The sequence below is a fragment of the Girardinichthys multiradiatus genome, chromosome 18 (genome assembly GCF_021462225.1).
Source record: "Girardinichthys multiradiatus isolate DD_20200921_A chromosome 18, DD_fGirMul_XY1, whole genome shotgun sequence".
Lineage (NCBI taxonomy): Eukaryota > Metazoa > Chordata > Actinopteri > Cyprinodontiformes > Goodeidae > Girardinichthys > Girardinichthys multiradiatus.
Window position 1 is genome coordinate 8,601,005 of NC_061810.1, and position 21,894 is coordinate 8,622,898.

The window sequence follows — 21,894 nt, forward strand, 5'->3', positions numbered from 1 at the left end:
GGAAATTATTTCTACCATGCCAGAACCCAACCAGGAAAGGGTCTCATTAACGTGGGTACGCCACTGTTGTGCTGGCGATGGGTCCATTTTTGACCAGATTTTTCTGCTATGAATCAGAAAAAGGCAGACCCAAGATTCAGCCAGACACAGTACTGAAAGTTTAAAAGGTTTATTCAGCCACAGGAAAATGTCACACAGGTAACACTCCTCACAGCTTCCAGGAATCATTGAGGCAGAAAGAGAGATTAGTGACTTGTAGTCTCTCCAGATTTAGCAGGGATCAGAAAAGCCACTAACCTGCTTTTGTCTTGAGTGGAACTTGAAACCCAGAGGGGAAACCTCAGTGGGCGGCAGGCAGTGATCTCCACAGCACAGGTAAGAATTGACTCCAGGCTGAATAATCCGAGGGCTAGGCTGGCTCAATAATCCAAGGACAGAAACAGGGTCAACAATCGGAACAAGAGGCGTCAGGCAAGGGGCAGGCAGAGGCATAAACCAGATGCAGGAAACAAGATCGACAACCAAAATCCAAATAGTCCGACAGGGAGCAGGCAGAGGCATAAATCCAAAAGGCAAGGCAAGGTCAAGAACAATGATCAGACAGGAAGGAACGCTGGATATCTACTCACACAATGGCTTTCAAAAATCTGGCACCGTCTGCTTGTCAGAGTCAGTATATATCAGGGAAGACACAGGTGCTTGGCATTCCACAGATTGCACTACACTGCAGCAGCCACCAGGTGCATCTAATCTGCTGATTGCAGCCAGGGAGACAGGGTAGAGCAGACGTGCCAGAATCATAACACTAAGAGGAGATTAGTAAGGGTTTAACTGCCATTTTTGATGAACGTTTTCTCCTGTTTCTGTTGATTAGGAAGGTAAGATGTATGTATTTGGTTTCAATTTCTTTTATTAGGTAAGTTTTATCCATAACAGCAGGTCTGTTTTGGTTGTTATTTTGGCCTGGGTTAACCCTGAAGTCTCGTTTTTGCACAACTTAAGCTTTGATACTAGATACATTAGTTGGTTTCATATTCTTGAATTTTTCAGAGCTTTGTATGGTTTAGAGGGGAATATGTGGAACAGTTAATCGGATGTGAAAGTGGACACAAACAGGAATCGGACTATGGAGACATCAAGAATAAAATCATATACGGACGAAGGATGTTTAATTAGACGTGGTAATTTCATGTCATGGGTTAGCAAGATACTGGTTGGTATTCTCTGTCTTCTCAGGATGACACCAATCCAGAGACTGGCTGTACAGGTAATCTTTTTGGGTCATTTGACTCAGAAACCTATGGACACATGAAGACTTTGTGGGACCCTGAACCAAGATAAATGCGATGCCAGAACAGGAAAGTTGAAAAGAACCAAAGACACTACAGAATGTTTGATGAAGACCAAGGACAGAGACTGAACTACACTGTTTTGCTGCTGAGAATTTAATTGATGTTTTTCTATTTTCTGTTATACCTTCAAATTTGTCTTTATGTCGTTTTAATGTTCTGAATTGTTTCAAGCTCTTTATGCACTCTGATACAATGGGAGCATCCATTCTTGTGACATTCAGCTCCAGAGTTTCAACATGGTCATTGTTTTCTGTTACATATATTGTGGTGAATAGGAATGATGAACCAGGACCTGATTGGCATGAAAGGTCCTTAAAATAGATGATAATGATACATATTAGATTCAAAACAGAGATCTCTCATTCAGATTGGCCGAGAATGAGATTTCTCTGAGGCCTCCAGACGTTTTTTCCTGCCTTTTAGGACAGGTAGGTTTTCCGATTGGAGGTCCTAAGCCGACCTGAAGGTTCCCTTCATCAACACATAGTTTGTGAGTTTGACAGACATGGATGTTTCCATGGGTAAGTTGATGAGATGTGTTCTTGAGGGAGACTTTTGGGAAGAGCTACAGAGTAGCCAGATTTGGTCTAATTAGTGAATAGGTTTAGTCTAGCATAGTCTAACACAGTTAAAATAATGTGCGCATAGGAACTCTAAATAGGATCTTACTTAATTAGTTGAACCCGAAATTTCAGACCTAAACAAGAACAATCATTTAGAGTTGCTTATTGATTTTGTACATAAAGTATCTTCACTACCTTCCACAATCGTTCACATTTTTATTCATTTTACTTGCTCCAATACATTAAATATACTCACAGGATATTTACAATATGATTATAAAACCTCTCCCAGCTGTTAATTAGCTTAAAAACCTAATTAAGGGGGAAATATGTGGAGGCATAAAGCTGTGTTTGATTAGATTAAAAGTCTTATTATTGTGTTTACCATTATAAGATGAATTCTGTGTGTTCTGTGCATAAGGAAATAGGCCTGTCTGAAAACAGATTACATTAGGGAAAAGTTCTTGGCATGAGAAATGATTACTGGGCTTGTTATTGCATGATATGCTGGCCCCTGCCAGGTCAATTTGACCTGAGAGTTTGTATCCAGATAAGTGATGAAATTATTATTGTAAAACTGTCACGTATGCCAATTTGATGTTTTCCAGATGTTTGGCTAAATGTGTATTCCTGGAAAAAGTAGAGAAAAGCAATGTTGAAGGTGCCAAAAAGGTTTACGTAAATGAGTATGATGATGTCAATTGGTCAGGATGCAATACAATACACACCAATGCTTTGTATATGTATAAAAATCGCCCTGTAGGAACTGAGGGGAGGGAGACTTCTGGAATTTTAGATGAAGATGATTCTGTGTGCTTTTTGAAGAATAAAAGATCCCCCCGTGAGGACTGTTTGATGAAAGAATTCTCTGAGTTCTGTGTTTTACTATCTTGGCTCAGTGATAAGACCGCCCGCTCCTAAATTTTCATTTCTACTCACCATTTCGATCTATAGCAAAAGGCGTGTTAGTGGTAGTGATCTGGTAGTTGCAGATTTGACTGTACTGTGGGGAACAGTCCTGATCTGTGGCCTCGACTTGCAGGATGCTGTCATAAATCTTCCCCTCTGTCACAGCAGCTCGATACAGTGACTCTCGAAACACAGGGGCAAACTCATTCACATCGTTGACCTGGATATGTACCACTGCCCTGCAGACAATACACAGAAACAGAGGAGACAAAAGTTCAAAGTGAAAGAAGATAACACATTATGCAGATAACACTATCACATTTAAAACTGTTTGTTTTTACTAAGGGAAAGAAAAGGCTGCTTGCTTGTTCCATTTGCATTGTAGTAAATGTATATGTTACTTCACTTTTACTGAAATTATTACAGTTATTTCAGTCAAATGAAAAGAAACAGATATCAAAAAATTTGGTTTTTGAATGATAAGCTGACAGGATGAAGCCAACTATCATTCTTAAATCTACAATGGGTTAAAGATAAAGATTTAAGATTAAATTTGCAGCTACAATGCTTAAACATAAATGAAGTAAGGAATTAAAACGTTGCATCACCTCAAAGACCGATCTAGGCATGATACATGCATTTTATTGACTGATGTTCCTGTAGACAAGATATTGCTGTTAATTATTTCAAGGCATTCAGATTGCCACTGTTTGTAATACTTTTACATGTAAACCTGTGGTGATGTTAAGTAAAGTAAAACTGATAGCAATTCAAAACAAGATTCAAGAAATGTAATTTCTAAACAGTGAAACAAAGATGTAGGAGGATGTAGGGCTTAGCCGACAGGCAGAGATGGGTGTCATTGGTGCAACAGGAAAAATTAATATTGTATTTCCTTAAAATAGAACATAAGGAGAGCCAATATATTATATAAAAAAAAGTGGCCCTAAGAAGGAGCTCTGGGGTACAACACTGGTAACTGTAAAAGGCTGGGAATAAGAATGTTTGAGCTCTACAAAATGAGTGTAGACACACTGCTTTAAAATAAAGCAAGAGAGTAATTTTGCTGATGCCAAAAGCACCAAGACAACTGGGACGTTATGTGTAAAGTAAAATGGTGTTGAAAGATGTGAGAAGGATGAGTATGACGCACCCAGTTTTATAATGAATATTACCACATGCCTTGGAGTACTCTTTACAACTAGGTTATCTAATGTATCCATGATGTCCTTTTTGATGGCATCCATATACTGTTATAAAATTAAACACATTAAGCATTTGACAAACAATAAACAGATTTCCAAGCCTTTGCTGTTCTCATTTTGACCTTTAGTTTGGCTGTAGAGCAATACTTAAGAAAGTGTACATAGTTTTAAAGACACTCTTGAATATTCACTGTTGTCTAAAAATAAAGGAATTTAGTCATCCATTTTTAAATCAAGTCTCCACCCATGATGCTATTGACTTTGTTACCAACTCTCAGTCAGGAAAATGCCATTTAATTGAAGTTTTTTGTCTTTTTCAAAAGAAATGTTTAACTGATGAAAAGGTAATCTGTTAATTTCAGGCTTTGTGTTTCATTTAACTTCATCACTGCTCAGCCCTGCACCTTTGGGAGACTGGAACACCAAGAGGTGATGGGAAGTTGGATATTTTCAGTATGTCCTATCATTTGGGTCCCACATACACAAATAAAGACAGCTGTTTGTTTTTCTAAGCCTTAATGCACACATAAATTAATATAAATCCATCAAACACAAAGAAATAGGAACAAAGGGAAATGCAGAAATATGTGTCAGGAAAAATAATGGTTGCAGAAAATATAGCAAATTCAGTCACATATTTCAAATAAATACAAACTGGATTTACTCTGATATTACTAAGAGTAAGACATAACAAAAAAATGGCTGGTAAATTACTTAGTAATGAAAGGTACTTTTGTGCAAATTCATTAGTATTGCATTTGCTTTCATTATGAGGGTGCCTATGCATAATCCACAATTTTGTACACTCAGATTTCCACAAATGTACATTTTTAGGATATGTTCAAATTTTAGATGATAATGTTTTATGCTAGTTGCTTCTGCTGTCTCTCCAAAATTTGGGGTTTATTATCTGAACACTTTACAATGCTGTGTTGAAAAAGGTGGTGAAGCATGAAAAACATTAGAGAACTCCAGCAAAAAGTGGCGGTCAGATGAGGCCAAGATTGGACTTTTCAGCAAGGAACACTTCAGGTGGATTTTGCATCAAAAAAAGGGTAAACATGTGGAACAAGCACACCATGCCCCTTGCTGTGTGTGGTAGATGATCTGTGGGCTTGTTTCTCCCATCTCAGAAATGTCCTCACAATATATCAACACAAAACTATGCTTCTCCCATGGCCATTTAAGTCCCAGACCTAAATCATATTATTAAAAACAGATGGTGACAGGAAGGGAAGAAAGCACTGGGGATCCAGGACTTTGGGTGATTTAGAGAGATTGTGCAAAGTGGAACCTTCAGAGATCCTCCTCTTTGTATGCTTCACCTTTAAAAAAGGACCCAGGGATATCCTATTGGCAAAATGGGTTGGACAAAGTACTGGGAACAGGGGTGTCAATAAGTATGACACAGATAATTTCCTTTTTGTACAACTATTTTGTCACATGGTTTCATCACTTTTTTTAAAATAAATTTTATTTTTAAAATTACAGACTTCTAATTATCAAATAAAAAAACAGCAAATGTGAAAAACAAATTGTGCATGTTTCTGTCTTTTTATACATATCCGGATTTGAAAAACAAAAAAAAGATAGTTCTATACTTTTCCATTCTGCTAATAAAGCCAAACAAAGTCTAATTAGTGCTGACATCATCCTGGTTTTACCACTTTTAGGGGCAACGTCAGACTCTGATAACATGTATTCATAAACTTCTCTCCAAATATCATGTAGAATACATGCTATTTGCCCAACACTTTTATTCAGCATGATTTAGTTTTTTGTACCTTTTGTTTAATTAAACATTTATAAAATGTAGGCAAAAGTTAATTCTTCTTAATTTTGCACTGTCAAAAATTTGACTGAGACTCCAGTATCCAAAATATTTCAATTTAAAAAAGATCTTCATAATCATCAACTTTGCATTAAATGCACATCATATCAACATAAAAAATGACAGCAGCTCAACAATTAACATATAATTATGCATCAGAACAGCAATCAAAAGGAAGCTATTTAAGTGCTTGATATAATTATGCTCGTCAAACTGAAAACAGCACTTTTCTATTATTGGACTTTTAGCAGAAATACATTTTTATCACTACCTCATTGATTCACGGATGCTAGTAAAGAATACACAAATGAATAGGTGGGTGACAGTGATGAATCGCTGAGCTTTAGGAAAGGTGGGATGTTAATGGTGATGCTAAAAGCAGCAGAAGATGGTAATAAGAAGCTCTGGCATATGATAGCGGCACCAGTGTGCACAATAAATCCCTCAGCCAGCCTTGTTTTGTCATATTTATGCAGTTCTCGCATAAACATTGCCCCCCAGCTCCGTTGCACTCCCCAAGTAGTGAGTGAGCAAGCATATGTTTCTGTCTTCTGGGACTAACGTTTGTGAGCGCCATTATGTATTCCTGCACGTAAATGAATAGAATATGACTAAATGAAAAAATTCTGGAGACACCTCTATGTCCATGTGACCAGACTTTCTCTTTTGACAGCGCACATCTGGCTGGAACAGATGCCTCGCTCTCTGGGGCGACTGTACGTGTGTTTGTGTGTATGTGTGTCAGGATAGGTGTGTATGTGTCTTTATAGTCCTGGAAGCTTGCCAAGCTGGGCCCAAGGCCGCTGTCGCTCCTTGTGACAGACTTCAGCATGCTGGCAGGGGTCCACAACAAGTCAGAGAGATGCAGAAAGACAGCAGGGGGCTGAGTGACCCCATGGGTGAGAGAATCATTACAACAACCAAACTGAATGAAAGGTAGAGCCTGGGGTATGATTAGTCAAAAGGCGTCAAGTGCAAGTAAACTACGTCACTTAGTTAATGATGAAGCTACGTCTAGAGCCCTCTTTAATTTAGCAGCATTTGCAGACATCGTGGTCCCAGTAAAACTCAAACATTAGTAGGAAATTACCTGCATATATCATGTACTGTGTTTAACTCATAATATTTAGCGTGATCTGCCTTTAAAAAGCTCCCTCAACACATTTATGTAACAAGACATGCAATGTAGCACCCATAGCTGTTTCACCAGTTGAAAGGTAATAGCAATAAAGTATATTTATATAACCCAGAATGTATCATCAGTCAAGAAATGGAACATTAAACCCCCATTTGGGATCAAGGTACAGTTATCATGTAAAATTATGTTGCAGATAGTGGAGGAAATGCACATTAGAGTTTTTTTTCTTTGTAAGTGCAATACCTGACTTGGTTTTAAACTTAGTTTATGAATAGCTGTTGCAGGATAAACAGCCGGGGATTTCACTGTGAAATACGTTCACGTACTTCAGTGCTAATACGAATTCACAGTGGTTAAAAACTGTGCTAACCTCTCTGTGACCTATGGACATGGGTAAAGTTTTTGAGACTGACAGAACTTGAATTTTTCACAAACTTAAGTGTTTCATTTTTTGTAATTTGCATTTAGTCAAGGTTTGTATGAAAAATAAATGGAAAAAAAGCTATTTATTGCGAAAGTAATAAAGGTTAATGAAAATGAACTTAATCACAAAGGTTTTAGCTCTGCCACAAAGCGACCAGCTAGCATAATTACAGTGAACTCAGGGAAAAGTGGTAATGAGGGCAGGGCAGCTCATGTCACTTTGTCAGTCTGATAGACTTAGAAGAGCAGCTCCTTTAAAATGGAGTGGAGCCTGAAATCATACTTCATTTGTCAACCATGGTTACCTCCAAAAAAACGCATGATGTCAGCATCGCTTTGCATCAAAACGGCTTCATGGACAAACTCCTCCTAGTACAATTTTACCCTTATCAACTATTTATCATATAATCAAGAACTGCAAGGAAAGAAGCTCATATGCTATGAAGAAAGATTCAAAGGGCCCAAGAAAGAAAGCCTGGCAGAGACCCAACTTCCTGAGAAGGCTGAGAAAGTTCAGTGTGAACACCAGCATCCTTACAAACTTCTACAAGTGCACTATTGAGAACCTGGTGACGGGCTGTATCACAGTGTGGTATGGAAGCTGCACCCGTCAGAGAAGGAAAGCACTACAGAGGCAGAGGTCATCACTGGCAGCAGTACCCCCATCCAGGGCATCTACCACAGCCGGTATATGCGTAAAGCACAAAGCATCATCAAGGACCACACTCATCCAGCAAAAAGACTTTTCGGTCTGCTACCTTCTGGCAGGTGGTACAGGTGCTTGCCAGCATGCACAAAAAGACTTAAAGACAGTTATTATCCACAAGCTGTCAGACTACTGAACTCTGGACAATAATACTGCACCAAACCACATTTGTGACACTTTATTAGCTTATTGCTGCTGCACTATGAGTGCTTTTTTTTATCGTACGCTATAAGTACTTTTGTTTTTATAGTGAGTTGACATTCTTCTTATCCCAAGCATTTTATTACATTGTTGACTGTGCGTTAACCTGCATATGACAAATAAACCCGTACAATACAAGAAAGTCCAACAAGTACCAGGAACATCTCCTGAAGAATATTCAATGAAAGTATTCGGTGGCCACCTATCCAGAGCTTGCTCAGGAATGGCAGAAGAACAACATCTGGAAATCGGGACTGAAAATGCTGACTCACTAGTATTACTAAAACAATGCTACGAAGAACGAATAGAATAACAAAAATCATGATCTTTTTGATTTGGTCTCGTTTTTTACTTTTTAGTGTTATTGAACTTTAACTCTTTAATATGTTGTTTGGAGTTGTAGTCTGTAGTTACAGTTTATTTTTTAGATCTGATCTAGTGTCAACGTCAGCAGTTTACTACGCTAAAATGATGTGGCTGAATACAGTCACCTCTATCAGTCTGTCAATTTTGCTCATTGTGAGTCTCCTCCTGGGATAATTTCCCAAAACACGTCAAGGCCTGAAGAAGCACAGGAACATTTCATCTGTGATGCCTTTGCACAAATGACAGCCTGGTAAAATCCAAGAATTTCCTCCACTTTTGGAAAGTGGACTTGGAGCAGCCTGACAATTTGCAGCTGATCAGGTGGATTAGCGCAGCATGCAGCCTCAACCAACATAACTTGGTACAGTAACTCATCTGGTTTGTTGAGAAACCAGATGAATTTAACTTACACACTATTATAGCGTTGTATTCCACAGATATTTTATGTTTACTGGTTAAAATAGCTAAAAACATCTAAAACAAAGGTTCTGCCTAACTAGATGACAGCCTTTCACTGCTCAAAACATGACATTATATTATATTATATATATTATATTATATATATTATATATCAATATAACTAATAACTATTATAACAACTTTACAGAACCCTACTGCAAAATGTCTGAGATATCCCTTATACCTCAAGACCTCACCAAGAACCTATAGATGCTAGCAAACACTGTTGCACGATCTGGTACAAGCAAAAGAGAGGACACGCAGCTTTAGCCTCTCTACACAGGCTTACCGTCCAGTTTCAAATCCATTTTTAAAAATTCTATTTGTTTTTCAGTCTCTTGATGCTTTTTGCCTGTTTATTTTTTTTTTTGTCTTCTCTCTACATGCCATCACATGCTCTTTGATCAGCTGATCAGATGTTTTTGACTGTTCTGAAAACATTTTAAAAATCCAGAGGAGTCAGAGCCAAAAACCTGGAATGAACTGCAGCTCCAGGCTCCATTTCTTGCTGTTTGTAAAAATCATTTATAAACACACTTTTTCTCTTTGTCTTTAAACTCAGTGTGAGTTGTTATCTTTGTCTTAATCATTTAAACTTTGTATGTTCATCTGAAATTTAACATTTTCTATTGGTCATATGTGGTAACTTAGTCTTGTTCTCGCTTTTAAATTTATTGTACAATACTTTGGTCAGCTGTCATGTTGTTGAAAGTGTTTCAGAAATATCACGGTATGGCATGGCATGGCATGGCATGGTATGGCATGCTATATAAAAAAAAAACACACAAACGAACACCATTCATGCAGTATCTGAGATTGCATCTTCCTAAGAGAGCAAAAAACTAAAAATAAATGTTTACATAAAAATTAGCTGAAAGTTATTTCATCTTAGCTCCCTTTAGAAAGGAACAAAAATACATCAGTATAAGAACAAGGTTTTGTTTTATTTTATTTACTCTGGTAAAACAACTGTAAAAAGAAAAATACTAACATGTATATGTGTGCGCCTGAATTTTAAAAAACAGTAACAATCCTTTAAAAGAAGTGAGTGTTGACTACCATCAGCATTTCAATACTACTAAACAGTGTGGAGTTATAATATGCTGATTTCTTTTATCATATGCTTCTTTACGTCTAATCTAAAAGCAGTAACTTAATAGATATGCTATATTTGATTGTGGCACTAGTGGCCTTTATCCACAGAAATCAGAAAAGGAAGTTGGCAGAGAGAGAATGTAGGGAAGACATGCAGCCAAGGTCCCTATGTCTGAAATCATAGCCATAGATCTCTGCATCTGTACAAATAACCGCTCTATTTGAGGAATCTGCTCTACAGCTATGCCAGGCACAACCCTGTTACAAGCTGTGGTTATACATCACGTCAAAATAAAATGTTCCACGATTTCCCTTTGTTAATAAACTTACAGTTTATTAACACTCCAAGTTGTCTCACTTGAGACATGTCCAAGCCAGACATCGACGGTGGTTAGGATCATTGTGAACAGCAGGTTTAATTAAATCTGCACCCTTTTCGTCTTGTTTCAGTCAAAGCAATATTGTTTTATCATTTATGCTCATTAACGTCTTAGAAAACCGTTTTATTAATGCCAATAATTAACCAAATACTGAGAGATTCTAACAAGAGATTTGATTGTCGCCATTTTAATCTGCATACTACAAATATTCAGACATACCAGAGAAATTAAACACAATCATGTTCTTTTGTTTTTTAATAATCTAATTTTGCCGATTGCTTTGTAAATACTGTATATATTTTTGAAGAGACAAGAAATTGAGTTTCTTATATGCAAGCACAAGAGGATGTCATGTCTTGGATGGCTCGGAATCTTTATGCAAGCCATCACATTTGCAAAAGATAAGTCATTACTTTCAGGTTTCTGATTATTTATCATAAATTATAGCCTTCCAATGTGAATCACGTACATACCCTCAACATCTGGGGCACATTTTATGATGATATAAATGATTATAAATTGTGATTTTTTGAAAGTCGTGTTTACTACAGTTTAAGTTATTTCTATGGCAAATATACACTCTGACAAGTCATTAGATGCAGAATTGTTCTTTTATCAAAATAATGATCAAAAAAGAAGGCTACTGCAAGCAAGATATACTGCTCATATAGTCTAAACAAAACCCTATAACTAAACAATCCCTTGAACACTACCACAAACTGGATCCTACCCAAACCTAACAAGAAAAGAGCACATGTTCTATACAGATGCACCAAGAAATCAGCAGATGAAGGTACTTGGCTAAATTGATGCTTGGCCATATGAATTACTAAGAAAGAGATATTTGTTTCCTAGAATGTAGGAAAAACATTTTTTATTGTTATTTACAGTTACTAAAGAGAAATTGGAATTGGCTTACATCAATATCGTTAGGTGAGAGTTTTACAAAATCAAAGAATAGAAATTGGCCATAAAATCTTCCCCAAAATGCATCTTTAGTCCTACAACATGACGTTTAGAGCACACACTTTAAACTTGAGAACAAATTACTCCGAGAAGTGCAAGTAAAAGTATCATTGTGGTCATCGCTGTCTCCCAGTCTTAAATCATCCAAAATTTTGTGGCCTAACCTTACAGACAGTCCAAAAAATCTATCAATCAACTAAAATCAATGAGTAATACCATCCATCCATTTTCTATACTCGATTCTTCTGTACAGGGTCTCAAGGGAGCTGGCGCCTATCTCCAGGGGTCTACAGGCAAGAGGTGGGGTACACCCTGGACACCACCAATGCAAGGGGAGAAAATGCAAACTTCATGCAGAAAGGCCTCCGAACCCAGGACCTCCTTGCTGCAAGGCAACAGTGCTACCCAGGACCACCTTGCAGCCCCTGGGTAAAATCCATAAAGCCTTAATTAATAAAATCATTGACAGTGGCAGTATCATATGATTTCATTACGTCTGGTCTTACATTTAGGGACAAAGAATCTTCTTACAGAGGGAAGAAGCTGCAATTCCCTGTGAAGGGAATGAAAGTCATCATTTAAAACAGATATGGCTATCTGCTGTACCTGCCTGCTGTACAGGGATGTGACTGATTGTTGGGGCTCTCCAATCATTCCAGATGACAGTTTCACAACCTGCTTAAGGGAACTCCTCTCTGTCAGAGTTGTATGATCAAACCATGACACCAAGGAAAAGGCTAAAATTATTTCGATAAAAGTACAATACAAAAGTGTCATTATGGTTTGGTCAATATTAAAGTGTCAGAGTTTTCTTCAAGCAAAAGAGGTGCTGATTTGCCTTTTTGCAAACTGCCTCACAGCTGGCTTCAAAATTGAAATTTGTCATCTAAAATAGTCCCAAGGTATTTGTAAGAATGCATGCTCTCAATGGCCTAAAAGTGGCTTTGTGAGTGTGATGTTTTCTCCTAAAATCAATAATCATATATTTAGTCTTGAGTATTAAGATAAAGATAAGACTCCTCACAACATTTTACAAAGCCATTGATCACAGCGCCATGGCTGTTTTCATTATCATGAAGTTAACAGCTAACAAAAACATAATCATCAGCATACTTTATGATGAATCTGTTGTTATATATACTCTGACACATTGGTATACAGAATAAAAAGTAGAGGTGACAGCACAGTTTTGAGGTGACTCTGTGGAAGTGCATTTAAAATCTGGGAAAGAATTGCTAACTCTTACTCTTTGTGTTCTGTTAGTTAAAAATCCTGAATCCGACCCAACAAGTTATTACTTAAATCAAACTGTTTGTGGAGACTTCTGATTAAAATGTGCATTTGAATTGATATATCTAACACACATTCAGTATTGGGCAGCAACGGAATTTAACAAGTTTATTTAAACTCAAAACTCGAATGAATTAAGGTTGTTGGTTGCAATGAAACAAGTCATATAAGCTTTAGCTATTAACTTCCAGAACCAATATGTTGTTGACATATTGTTTGACAAATAACAAACAATATTTTAAAGATTAAAATATCTCAACAGGAATGTTTAATGGAAGACCTTTGAAACAGTGGAGACGTATTCAAGAGCGAGATCCACCCTGTTTTAAAGCTAGGTGATGGATGTTAATGGCAGACTGGTATTATTCTCTGCTTATTACATATTCATCTGCACTCATTATTTATAAACACACACACAACAATTAGAAAGAAGTCCTCCCTGAATACCTCTAACACACATCTCCACAGAAAGGCAAAGGACTCAATTAATCATCGTCAAGAATTAGCCTGGGGGTTGTATCATCACTTCTCCTGCAGGACTAGAATATAAATAAAGAACCCCAACTATAAGAGTGGGATCAAAAGCACCATGTGGGATGGAAATTCCACTTCCTCTTAGACTACAGGCTTGGAAACACTGCCAGAGGTCATAATGGGGGCCATTGCATTCTCTACACAAGGTTATTGCAATTTATGATAGCCAGTCCAAGTTATTGTGGGTCGAGTAGTCGTCCTGCAATCAGAAGGTTGGGGTTCAATTCCCTTCATTCATTGATGTATGAGTGTGTTATGATTATGAATCTGAATATATTATTTAATATTTAATATTAATACTTTAATATTTTATCAAAGAATATTTCGGTCTGTTAAGGGTTGTCTTGTGAATACTAGCCCAGTAAGGCGATGGAATTAGGACAAATTAGAAAGGTGTGAGACAAGCTCTGACATTATTGAACAGCAAAACTATGCACACACATGGAATGAATTCACACAATTTCTTAAAATACAAGCATTTGTTAACAAAAATAAGTCAACTCAAAGTCAAACATATTTCAATCAACAAACTCTTTACTATGCTAAAACAATCCAACTAAACTACCAAGCAGAATTAAAGAATAACGAAGACTAATTGGCTATGTACAATATAAAGAAGTTGATCAAAGATGGTTGAAAGCCATGACCAAAAGAGTGATGCAACATTACCATGCAATGTTCATGCTTGAGAACCAAGGATTATCTTGAAGAATCTGGAAATGAAGTTAAGTTAGGCTTGGAACCAACTTAGGCAATAATCAGCAAACGTTTGTTTTCACAATGCAAGATCTGATAAAATATTATTTTAATAAAATAATGTTTTAAAGAATGATCCGCTGATTAAAACCAACCTCCTGGATGACTAATTCTCAACGGTGTCTCATTAGCTGCCTTTATTTATTAAAATAATATTTAAAGGAAATAGTAAAATATTTAGGGAAGTATTTTGGAAAAGAACCAAATCTTTCTGGAGAAATGGACTTAAGTATGCAAGCACGTGTTCTTAGCTGTTAGAAGTTAAAGCTAACAAAGGAAGCTCATAGCTTAGCACCACAATCAAACGCATCCCTTTAAAATACCGTTAATAAAAGGGTTAAAATGCATAAGCGCGGACGGCGCGTTATGATCAATCTTCTGTGTTTAAAATCACCCTTCAAGTAAAGTTTGTCTTAACTTTAAAAACACACAAAAACAGAACACAAAACTGAGCACGTGTGCTGCAGATAGCCTGCTAGCACTACGATAGCTGAGTTTCACACAAACAAAACTTCATAAAATGAAAAACGTTTAGATCATTTCAATTCAATTCAATTCAATTCAAAGATACTTTATTGATCCCCGAGGGGAAATTAGAATTCCAGTACAACCCATCCAAACATACATCATGACACAAGACAAGGGGGGACGGGTCACCGAGGCTTTGCTGCCCACTCACAGGCGCTGCCCTTGCTAGATGAGAAAAGAGGCCACATTAGGTAAGTAGAGGAAAAAAATCATATTTCACACTTTATTCTTAGCAGGATACAGTTTGAAATGGCAAAAAACCTCAGCACAAAGAAGCAACAAGTTTACAAAACAACATCATGCCGGGAACGGTGAAGGTGGTGTGAGGGGGTGCATATGTTTATCTTGAGCATGTGTGTGTGTGCAAGTGATTGTGTGCAAGTAAGTCCATGAAGCACTGTCACAGAGGCCATTGTCCTTGATGGTACGTTGGAATGTTCATCAACCGGCCACAAAGTTCTGAGCAGGTCCACAGATGTCCTCAGGGAAGGGAGGGGGCAGAGGGAGCAGAGCGTCATGTTTACATAACTTCCAGGAGAAGTTGAAGATAGCCAGCCATCAAGGCCGTGCAGAGGAGCCAGATTCAGAAAAACAATAATTATTTGGGTTAGGCTGACTCTTAATTTTCCGTCAGCCTTGAGAGTCTCGCTGGCGCTTCTCAAAGGCGAATCCAAACAGCCACATTCATGGTCTTTCTGCCAGATCCGAGCGAACAACTTTCTCCAAGATTTATCCCATTTCACTCCTGAGTCCAGGAACCGCAACCTGCCTGCGATCCTAAGGATCACATCCAGTCTGCGATTCAGCTCACGTAACATCTCAGTCTGAGTGCTGATCGCCCTGAAGATCCCATCACACGTGCCAGGCAGCCTTACAATAGCCAGAACAGCTGCTGACACTCCGAATTTCTCGATATGCCAGGTAACCGCTGACTCCAAAAAGCAGAAATCCTGATATCAAACATCCAATTATATACACATCTTCCACATCCTTGACTGACATTATCGACAGACACACAATCCTCCACTTCTGCCAGGAGTCCATTGTGTATCCAGAGAAAAACGTCCAGTCCGGACAAGTTGGGCTCTCCTTCACCCTGTCTTCTCCTCGAGAAAATTTGATCAATTGCATTGAGAGACCAGCTGACCAAATCCATAACTAAGAATTTGGAAGATTTGCAAAAAGAGGCTCCAAAGACAAGACACAGCTGAAGCAGGGCAGATATGGGAGGGGGTGGGAGACAGAGAAAAAGCGTCCTCCTCCACCGAGAGCAGAAAGAAAGAATCTCTCTGCCCAAACCCCAAACCTCATTTGAACCATGTTGAGGAGGAGTTTTCCAGGCAACGACGACATTTGAAGAAAGCTCTGTGAACAGAGGGTTAGCTTCCAGTTAACATCCGTAGGTGTGGGGAGGGGGGCGGCTTGCTCTATCGGCCCACCCAAAACTGCACAGTTACTGTAACCACGGTGATGCGGTGCCGTTGTTCTTCCTTCAGACTGGGAAAACCGCTCCACTCGGCTTCATAGAGACAGCATCTCTGCAGGGAATTCTCTGGAACACAGTTTGCTTCTGCAGGCCTCAGAGATAAAGTCAGGAAATGCTTGTACCTTAATTATTCTCATTCTTGAATGAATACCAGATACACATACAGCAATTCATCCGTGCTTAACATTGTGCATATGATCGATGATCGTATGACACCCTTGGATCCAGTTGAAGAGTTATGTCTATTTGCCAGCAAAGAGACATTAGCGCGATGTGTCTCCTGCCAGCCTCGCAGCCAAGTCCGAATGGAAGAGGTAGGATGTAGCAAGACTTATTTGGACAGTGACGTCACAGGAAGTCCGCAGTTACCCTGTTTCCTGGCTGTGCCGGAAGTAGGTTAATGCAATTTATTTTGAAAGTTCCAGGAAAGTCTGTACTGGCCTTTCACGTTGTAACCATGGCTGTGGTCCCAACAAATGTATGTACATTTGTGAGTGCAAATGGGTGAATTTGACCCTTGTGTAAAGCACTTTGAGCAGTCAGTATGACTAGAAGGCTCTATATAAATTCATCATATTTACCATTTACTCATCCATTCACTGCCTACTTTAACACTGCAAATATCATGCACTACAGGGCTGTAAAAACAGAAAACAGATGCTCACAGACATGCTGCAGAATCTTTCAACATTTACAAAATTTTGCACCAAGCTGTAACCTTTAAGCTGCAGTCACTAGGAGTCTGACAGTACATATATTTATACCAAAAGTTTTCATTAAAGCCTTTTAGGTTTGACGTGAACATGTACCAAATAAATGCATAACGGTTTCAAACCTGAACGCATGCAGAGGATTTATATGTGGAACTGCCGTGCAACTTTAAAAAATAACTCCAAAACAAAACAGAGGATTCCCAAATGTCACTATTGTCTCCTATATGGCAACATTAAAGTTTGTCATTCAGCTCAAGTGATGAGGACGAAAGAAAGATTGGCCGAAAACAACCTTTATAAGATAATAACAAGCATTTCACATAGGCCTAAAACATGAAGAAATTAAATGGATTTTGTACAACATCAAGTCGTGTACAGGTTTTGTTTTTGATGTGCACCCGGATTAAATGGTGCATGTGATCATTGAGATCAAGGGTGTGGAATTTAAAGTGTTCAACTATGTCTGAATGGGATTCCATGTTTGAGGACCAACTGGCAATCTGGGAATTACATTTCAGTACTCTATGAGTCCCCTAAAGTGGTAGGATAAAAATTAGGCAAGTTATTCAGAAAGAAGATCATGCATCATTTTTGCTTTCAGTTAAAGCAACCTGCATGCTAATGTGAGTTGTGAGTGCTATAGTGTGATGTACATAAGAAGGTCATGCTGTATAGCATTATTTATTACATTAAAGCACAAGACAGTTAAGCAATAATGTGACTGGGTATTACCTTTTGTGGTAAAATAAACAGTGAAATTTAATTTGCTGTACTCAGTGTTGGTACAATGGTGGTTTATTGAAAGATGTCAACATTTGATATCAACACTGGACAAGCTGCAAACCTAAAGTGTCATCTGATTACGATCAGAACCTCAGATGGAGGCAACTATTGCTTCCTTTTGCTGGATGACTGGATCAGACAGAGACGGATGTTCCTCTTCTTGGCAGAGAATCTTATAATTTGAAGATGTTAACTAAGTTCTCCCAAATGCATTCTGTTAGATGGTGATAAACATATTCCTCAGCTATATTTTCTCTTTTTATGGCTTGTCTGCAGTAACAGTTACATCAATTTACAGGTTTTGACAGAATGAGGTTTCACTCATATTAGCAAGAAGTGTGACAAGCGTGAAGCTAAGAGTCTCGGTAGAATAAAAAGCCGGCACCTTGACAAGATCACTGTCTGTGTGGAGTCCCCTGGTCTTCTTACTTCAGACATTTATCATGACAGCTTATGCTAATGAGGCATAGCTTTTTGGCCCACTTCCTTGCTATTTTAAATTTCATTTACTTGAGTATGTTTATAGGTAGGTGTTTATGCGTTTGTATGCAAGGTCATTATGAGTTCCCAAATCAGAGTGTCTCTCCCCAGCTACGGTATTTGTGTTGTTTATATGTACAGGGGTTGGACAATGAAACTGAAACACCTGTCATTTTAGTGTGGGAGGTTTCATGGCTAAATTGGACCAGCCTGGTAGCCAGTCTTCATTGATTGCACATTGCACCAGTAAGAGCAGAGTGTGAAGGTTCAATTAGCAGGATAAGAGCACAGTTTTGCTCAAAATATTGAAATGCACACAACATTATGGGTGACATACCAGAGTTCAAAGAAGGACAAATTGTTGGTACACGTCTTGCTGGCGCATCTGTGACCAAGACAGCAAGTCTTTGTGATGTATCAAGAGCCACGGTATCCAGGGTAATGTCAGCATACCACCAAGAAGGACGAACCACATCCAACAGGATTAACTGTGGACGCGAGTAAGAGTAAGCTGTCTGAAAGGGATGTTCGGGTGCTAACCCGGATTGTGTCCAAAAAACATAAAACCACGGCTGCCCAAATCACGGCAGAATTATATGTGCACCTCAACTCTCCTGTTTCCACCAGAACTGTCCGTCGGGAGCTCCACAAGGTCAATATACACGGCCGGGCTGCTATAGCCAAACCTTTGGTCACTCATGCCAATGCCTGTCGTCGGTTTCAAAGGTGCAAGTAGTGCAAATCTTGGGCTGTGGACAATGTGAAACATGTATTGTTCTCTGATGAGTCCACCTTTACTGTTTTCCCCACATCCGGGAGAGTTACAGTCTGGAGAATTCCCAAAGAAGCGTACCACCCAGACTGTTGCATGCCCAGAGTGAAGCATGGGGGTGGATCAGTGATGGTCTGGGCTGCCATATCATGGCATTCCCTTGGCCCAATACTTGTGCTAGATGGGCGCGTCACTGCCAAGGACTATCGTACCATTCTTGAGGACCATGTGCATCCAATGGTTCAAACATTGTATCCTGAAGGCAGTGCCGACAATGCACCAATACACACAGCAAGACTGGTGAAAGATTGGTTTGATGAACATGAAAGTGAAGTTGAACATCTCCCATGGCCTGCACAGTCACCAGATCTAAATATTATTGAGCCACTTTGGGGTGTTTTGGAGGAGCGAGTCAGGAAGCGTTTTCATCCACCAGTATCTTGTAGTGACCTGGCCACTATCCTGCAAGAAGAATGGCTTAAAATCCCTCTGACCACTGTTGGGATTATGAATCTGAGAATATAATTTAATATTTAATATTAATATTTTAATATTTTATCAAATAATATTTCGGTCTGTTAAGGGTTGTCCTGTGAATACCAGCCCAGTAAGGTAATGGTATTAGGACAAAATAGAAAGGTGTGAGACAAGCTCTGGCATTATTAAACAGCATAAACTCTGCACATATATGGAATGAATTCACACAATTTCTAAAAGTACAAGAATTTATCAACAAAAATAAGTCAACTCAAAGTCAAACATATTTCCATCAACAAACTTTTTACTATGCTAAAACAATCCAACTAAATTACCAAGCAGAATTAAAGAATAGGGAAGACTAATAGGCTATGTACAGTATAAACAAGTTAATTAAAAAGATGATTGAAAATCATGACCAAAAGAGTGATGCAACATTACCATGCAATGTTTATGTTTGAGAACCAAGGATTATCTTGAAGAATCTGGAAGTGAAGTTAAGTTAGTCTTGGAACCAACTTAAGCAATAATCAGCAAACGTTTAGACAACCATTCACAATGCAAGACCAGATAAAATATTATTTAAATAATGATCTGCTGAATAAAACTAACCTTCTGGATGACCATTTCTCAACGGTGTCTAATTAGCTGCCTATATTTATTGAAATAATATTTGAAGAAATATTATTAAGGGAGTATTTTGGAAAAGAGCCAAATCTTTCTGGAGAAATGGGGCTTAATGGTGTTTACTTAATTATCAAATCTAGTAAATGATGTCCAGGGACTATTATTCACTAGCCTGAAAACTAACAACCTTTCTGTTAAATACTCTTTAGTAGCAAGCACGTGTTCTTACCGGTTAGCATTTGAGCTAACAAAAGAAGCTAATAGCTTAGCACCAGAATCAACACATACCTTTAAAATACCAGGGTTGATAAAAGGGTAAAATGCATAAGCGCGGACGACGTGTTATGATAAATTTTCTGTGTTTAAAATCACCCTTCAAGTAAAGTTTGTCTTAACTTTAAAAACACACAAAGAACACAACCTGAACACAACCTGTGCTGCAGATAGCCTGCTAGCACCAAGATAGCTGAGTTCAACACAAACAAACTTCATAAAATGAAAAACGTTTAGATCATTTCATTCTAAATCTGTCTCTGCCCAAAACACCTAACCTCATGAACCATGGTGAGGAAACATTGTCCAAGGGGCGAAGCTTGAAGAAACGTCCACAGTCAACAAGCGGTTAGCTTTCAGCTAACCTCGGGGGTTGAAAGTGCGTTCGCTCCGTGAACAAAAGGGTTAGTTCTGGAGCTGTAGCTGTGCATACCGTAAACACTGTGGTGCGGGCCGTTGTCCTTCCTTCAGACTCGGCTTGTAGAAACAGCTTCTCTAAAGGGGGTTTCTCTGCGACACAGTTTCGGCAGGCCTCGGAGAGAAAGTAAGCAATGCTTATACCTTAATATCCCCTCTTTATGAATGAAACCACCGGGTACACAAACAGTGCTCCACTCATACTTAACTTGTGCATATGATCGTGTGATCTTATGACACTCTTGGATCCAGTTTGAAGAGTTTATGTTTTTTTGCCAGCAAAAGACATTAGAGCGCTGGGCCTCTCCTGACCGGTCCCTCTTGAAGGCTGTGTGGAAAGAGGTCGGCTTGTTGGAGAGGGGGTGCTCTTATTCAGACAGTGGCATCATGGGAAGTCTGCTGCTACCCCCTTTTCCTCAGTTGCTGGAAGTCAGCTAATGCACTTTATTTTGAAAGTTCCAGAAAAGTCCGTACCGGAGTTTAATGTTGAAATCCATGGCTGTGGGTCCCAACACCACTGTGCAGGACTTGTATATGTCATTCCCAAGATGAATTGATGCTGTATTGGGCGCAAAAGGAGGCCCTACACCATACTAATACATTATTGTGGTCTAAAACCAGGTGTTTCAGTTTCATTGTCCAACCCCTGTAAATACAGATTTATTGTTGTGGATTTGAATCACCTGTGTATTTGGGTATGTGGGTAAATATGACAGTTTTTCAGCTGGTTTTACAGAAAGATAATTAGCCTCTCCAAACTGTTACAGGGTTACAAAAGGTCTCTAAAATGTGCTAATAATGCCTTTAATAAATCCCATGTTGCCAAGCATGAATACTCTGTGAACATGTTGCTGTTTGGAAAAGCATATTTCTTAGAATTGCATCTCAGAGCAGGCACACTGACATGCCATGTGGAACCCTGGGAATATACCCCTAGGACAATCTCCAGACACTCAACCTCATCAGGGTCAGTGTTAAATACATCTGTCACAGTTTAGATGTGGTTCTTGTTTTCTGTATGACTTGCTTTGCAGATGATGTGACTTGGATGTCCCTTTAGCCTAATTACTCTACAAAAACAATGTAGTGCAGAACAGAGGTTGGTATTTAGCGAAGACCAATTCAAATTGAATTATAACTTTAATTTTCAGGGATTTATTAGAA

At 38.6% G+C, this 21,894-nt stretch overlaps 1 protein-coding gene across 3 annotated transcripts in view; it reads right to left on the reverse strand.

The window, feature by feature from the left end:
- LOC124884263 (calsyntenin-2-like) overlaps positions 1-21,894 on the reverse strand; it is a 453,652-nt gene that overhangs the window by 181,182 nt on the left and 250,576 nt on the right. For all 3 annotated transcript variants that reach the window (XR_007042408.1, XM_047392088.1, XM_047392089.1), the window contains exon 4: positions 2,855-3,063. Coding sequence is in view for 2 of the 3 variants with exons in the window: in XM_047392088.1 (XP_047248044.1) it covers positions 2,855-3,063 (209 nt within the window). In the remaining variant the exon portion in view is untranslated. The remainder of the gene's footprint in view (positions 1-2,854; positions 3,064-21,894) is intronic.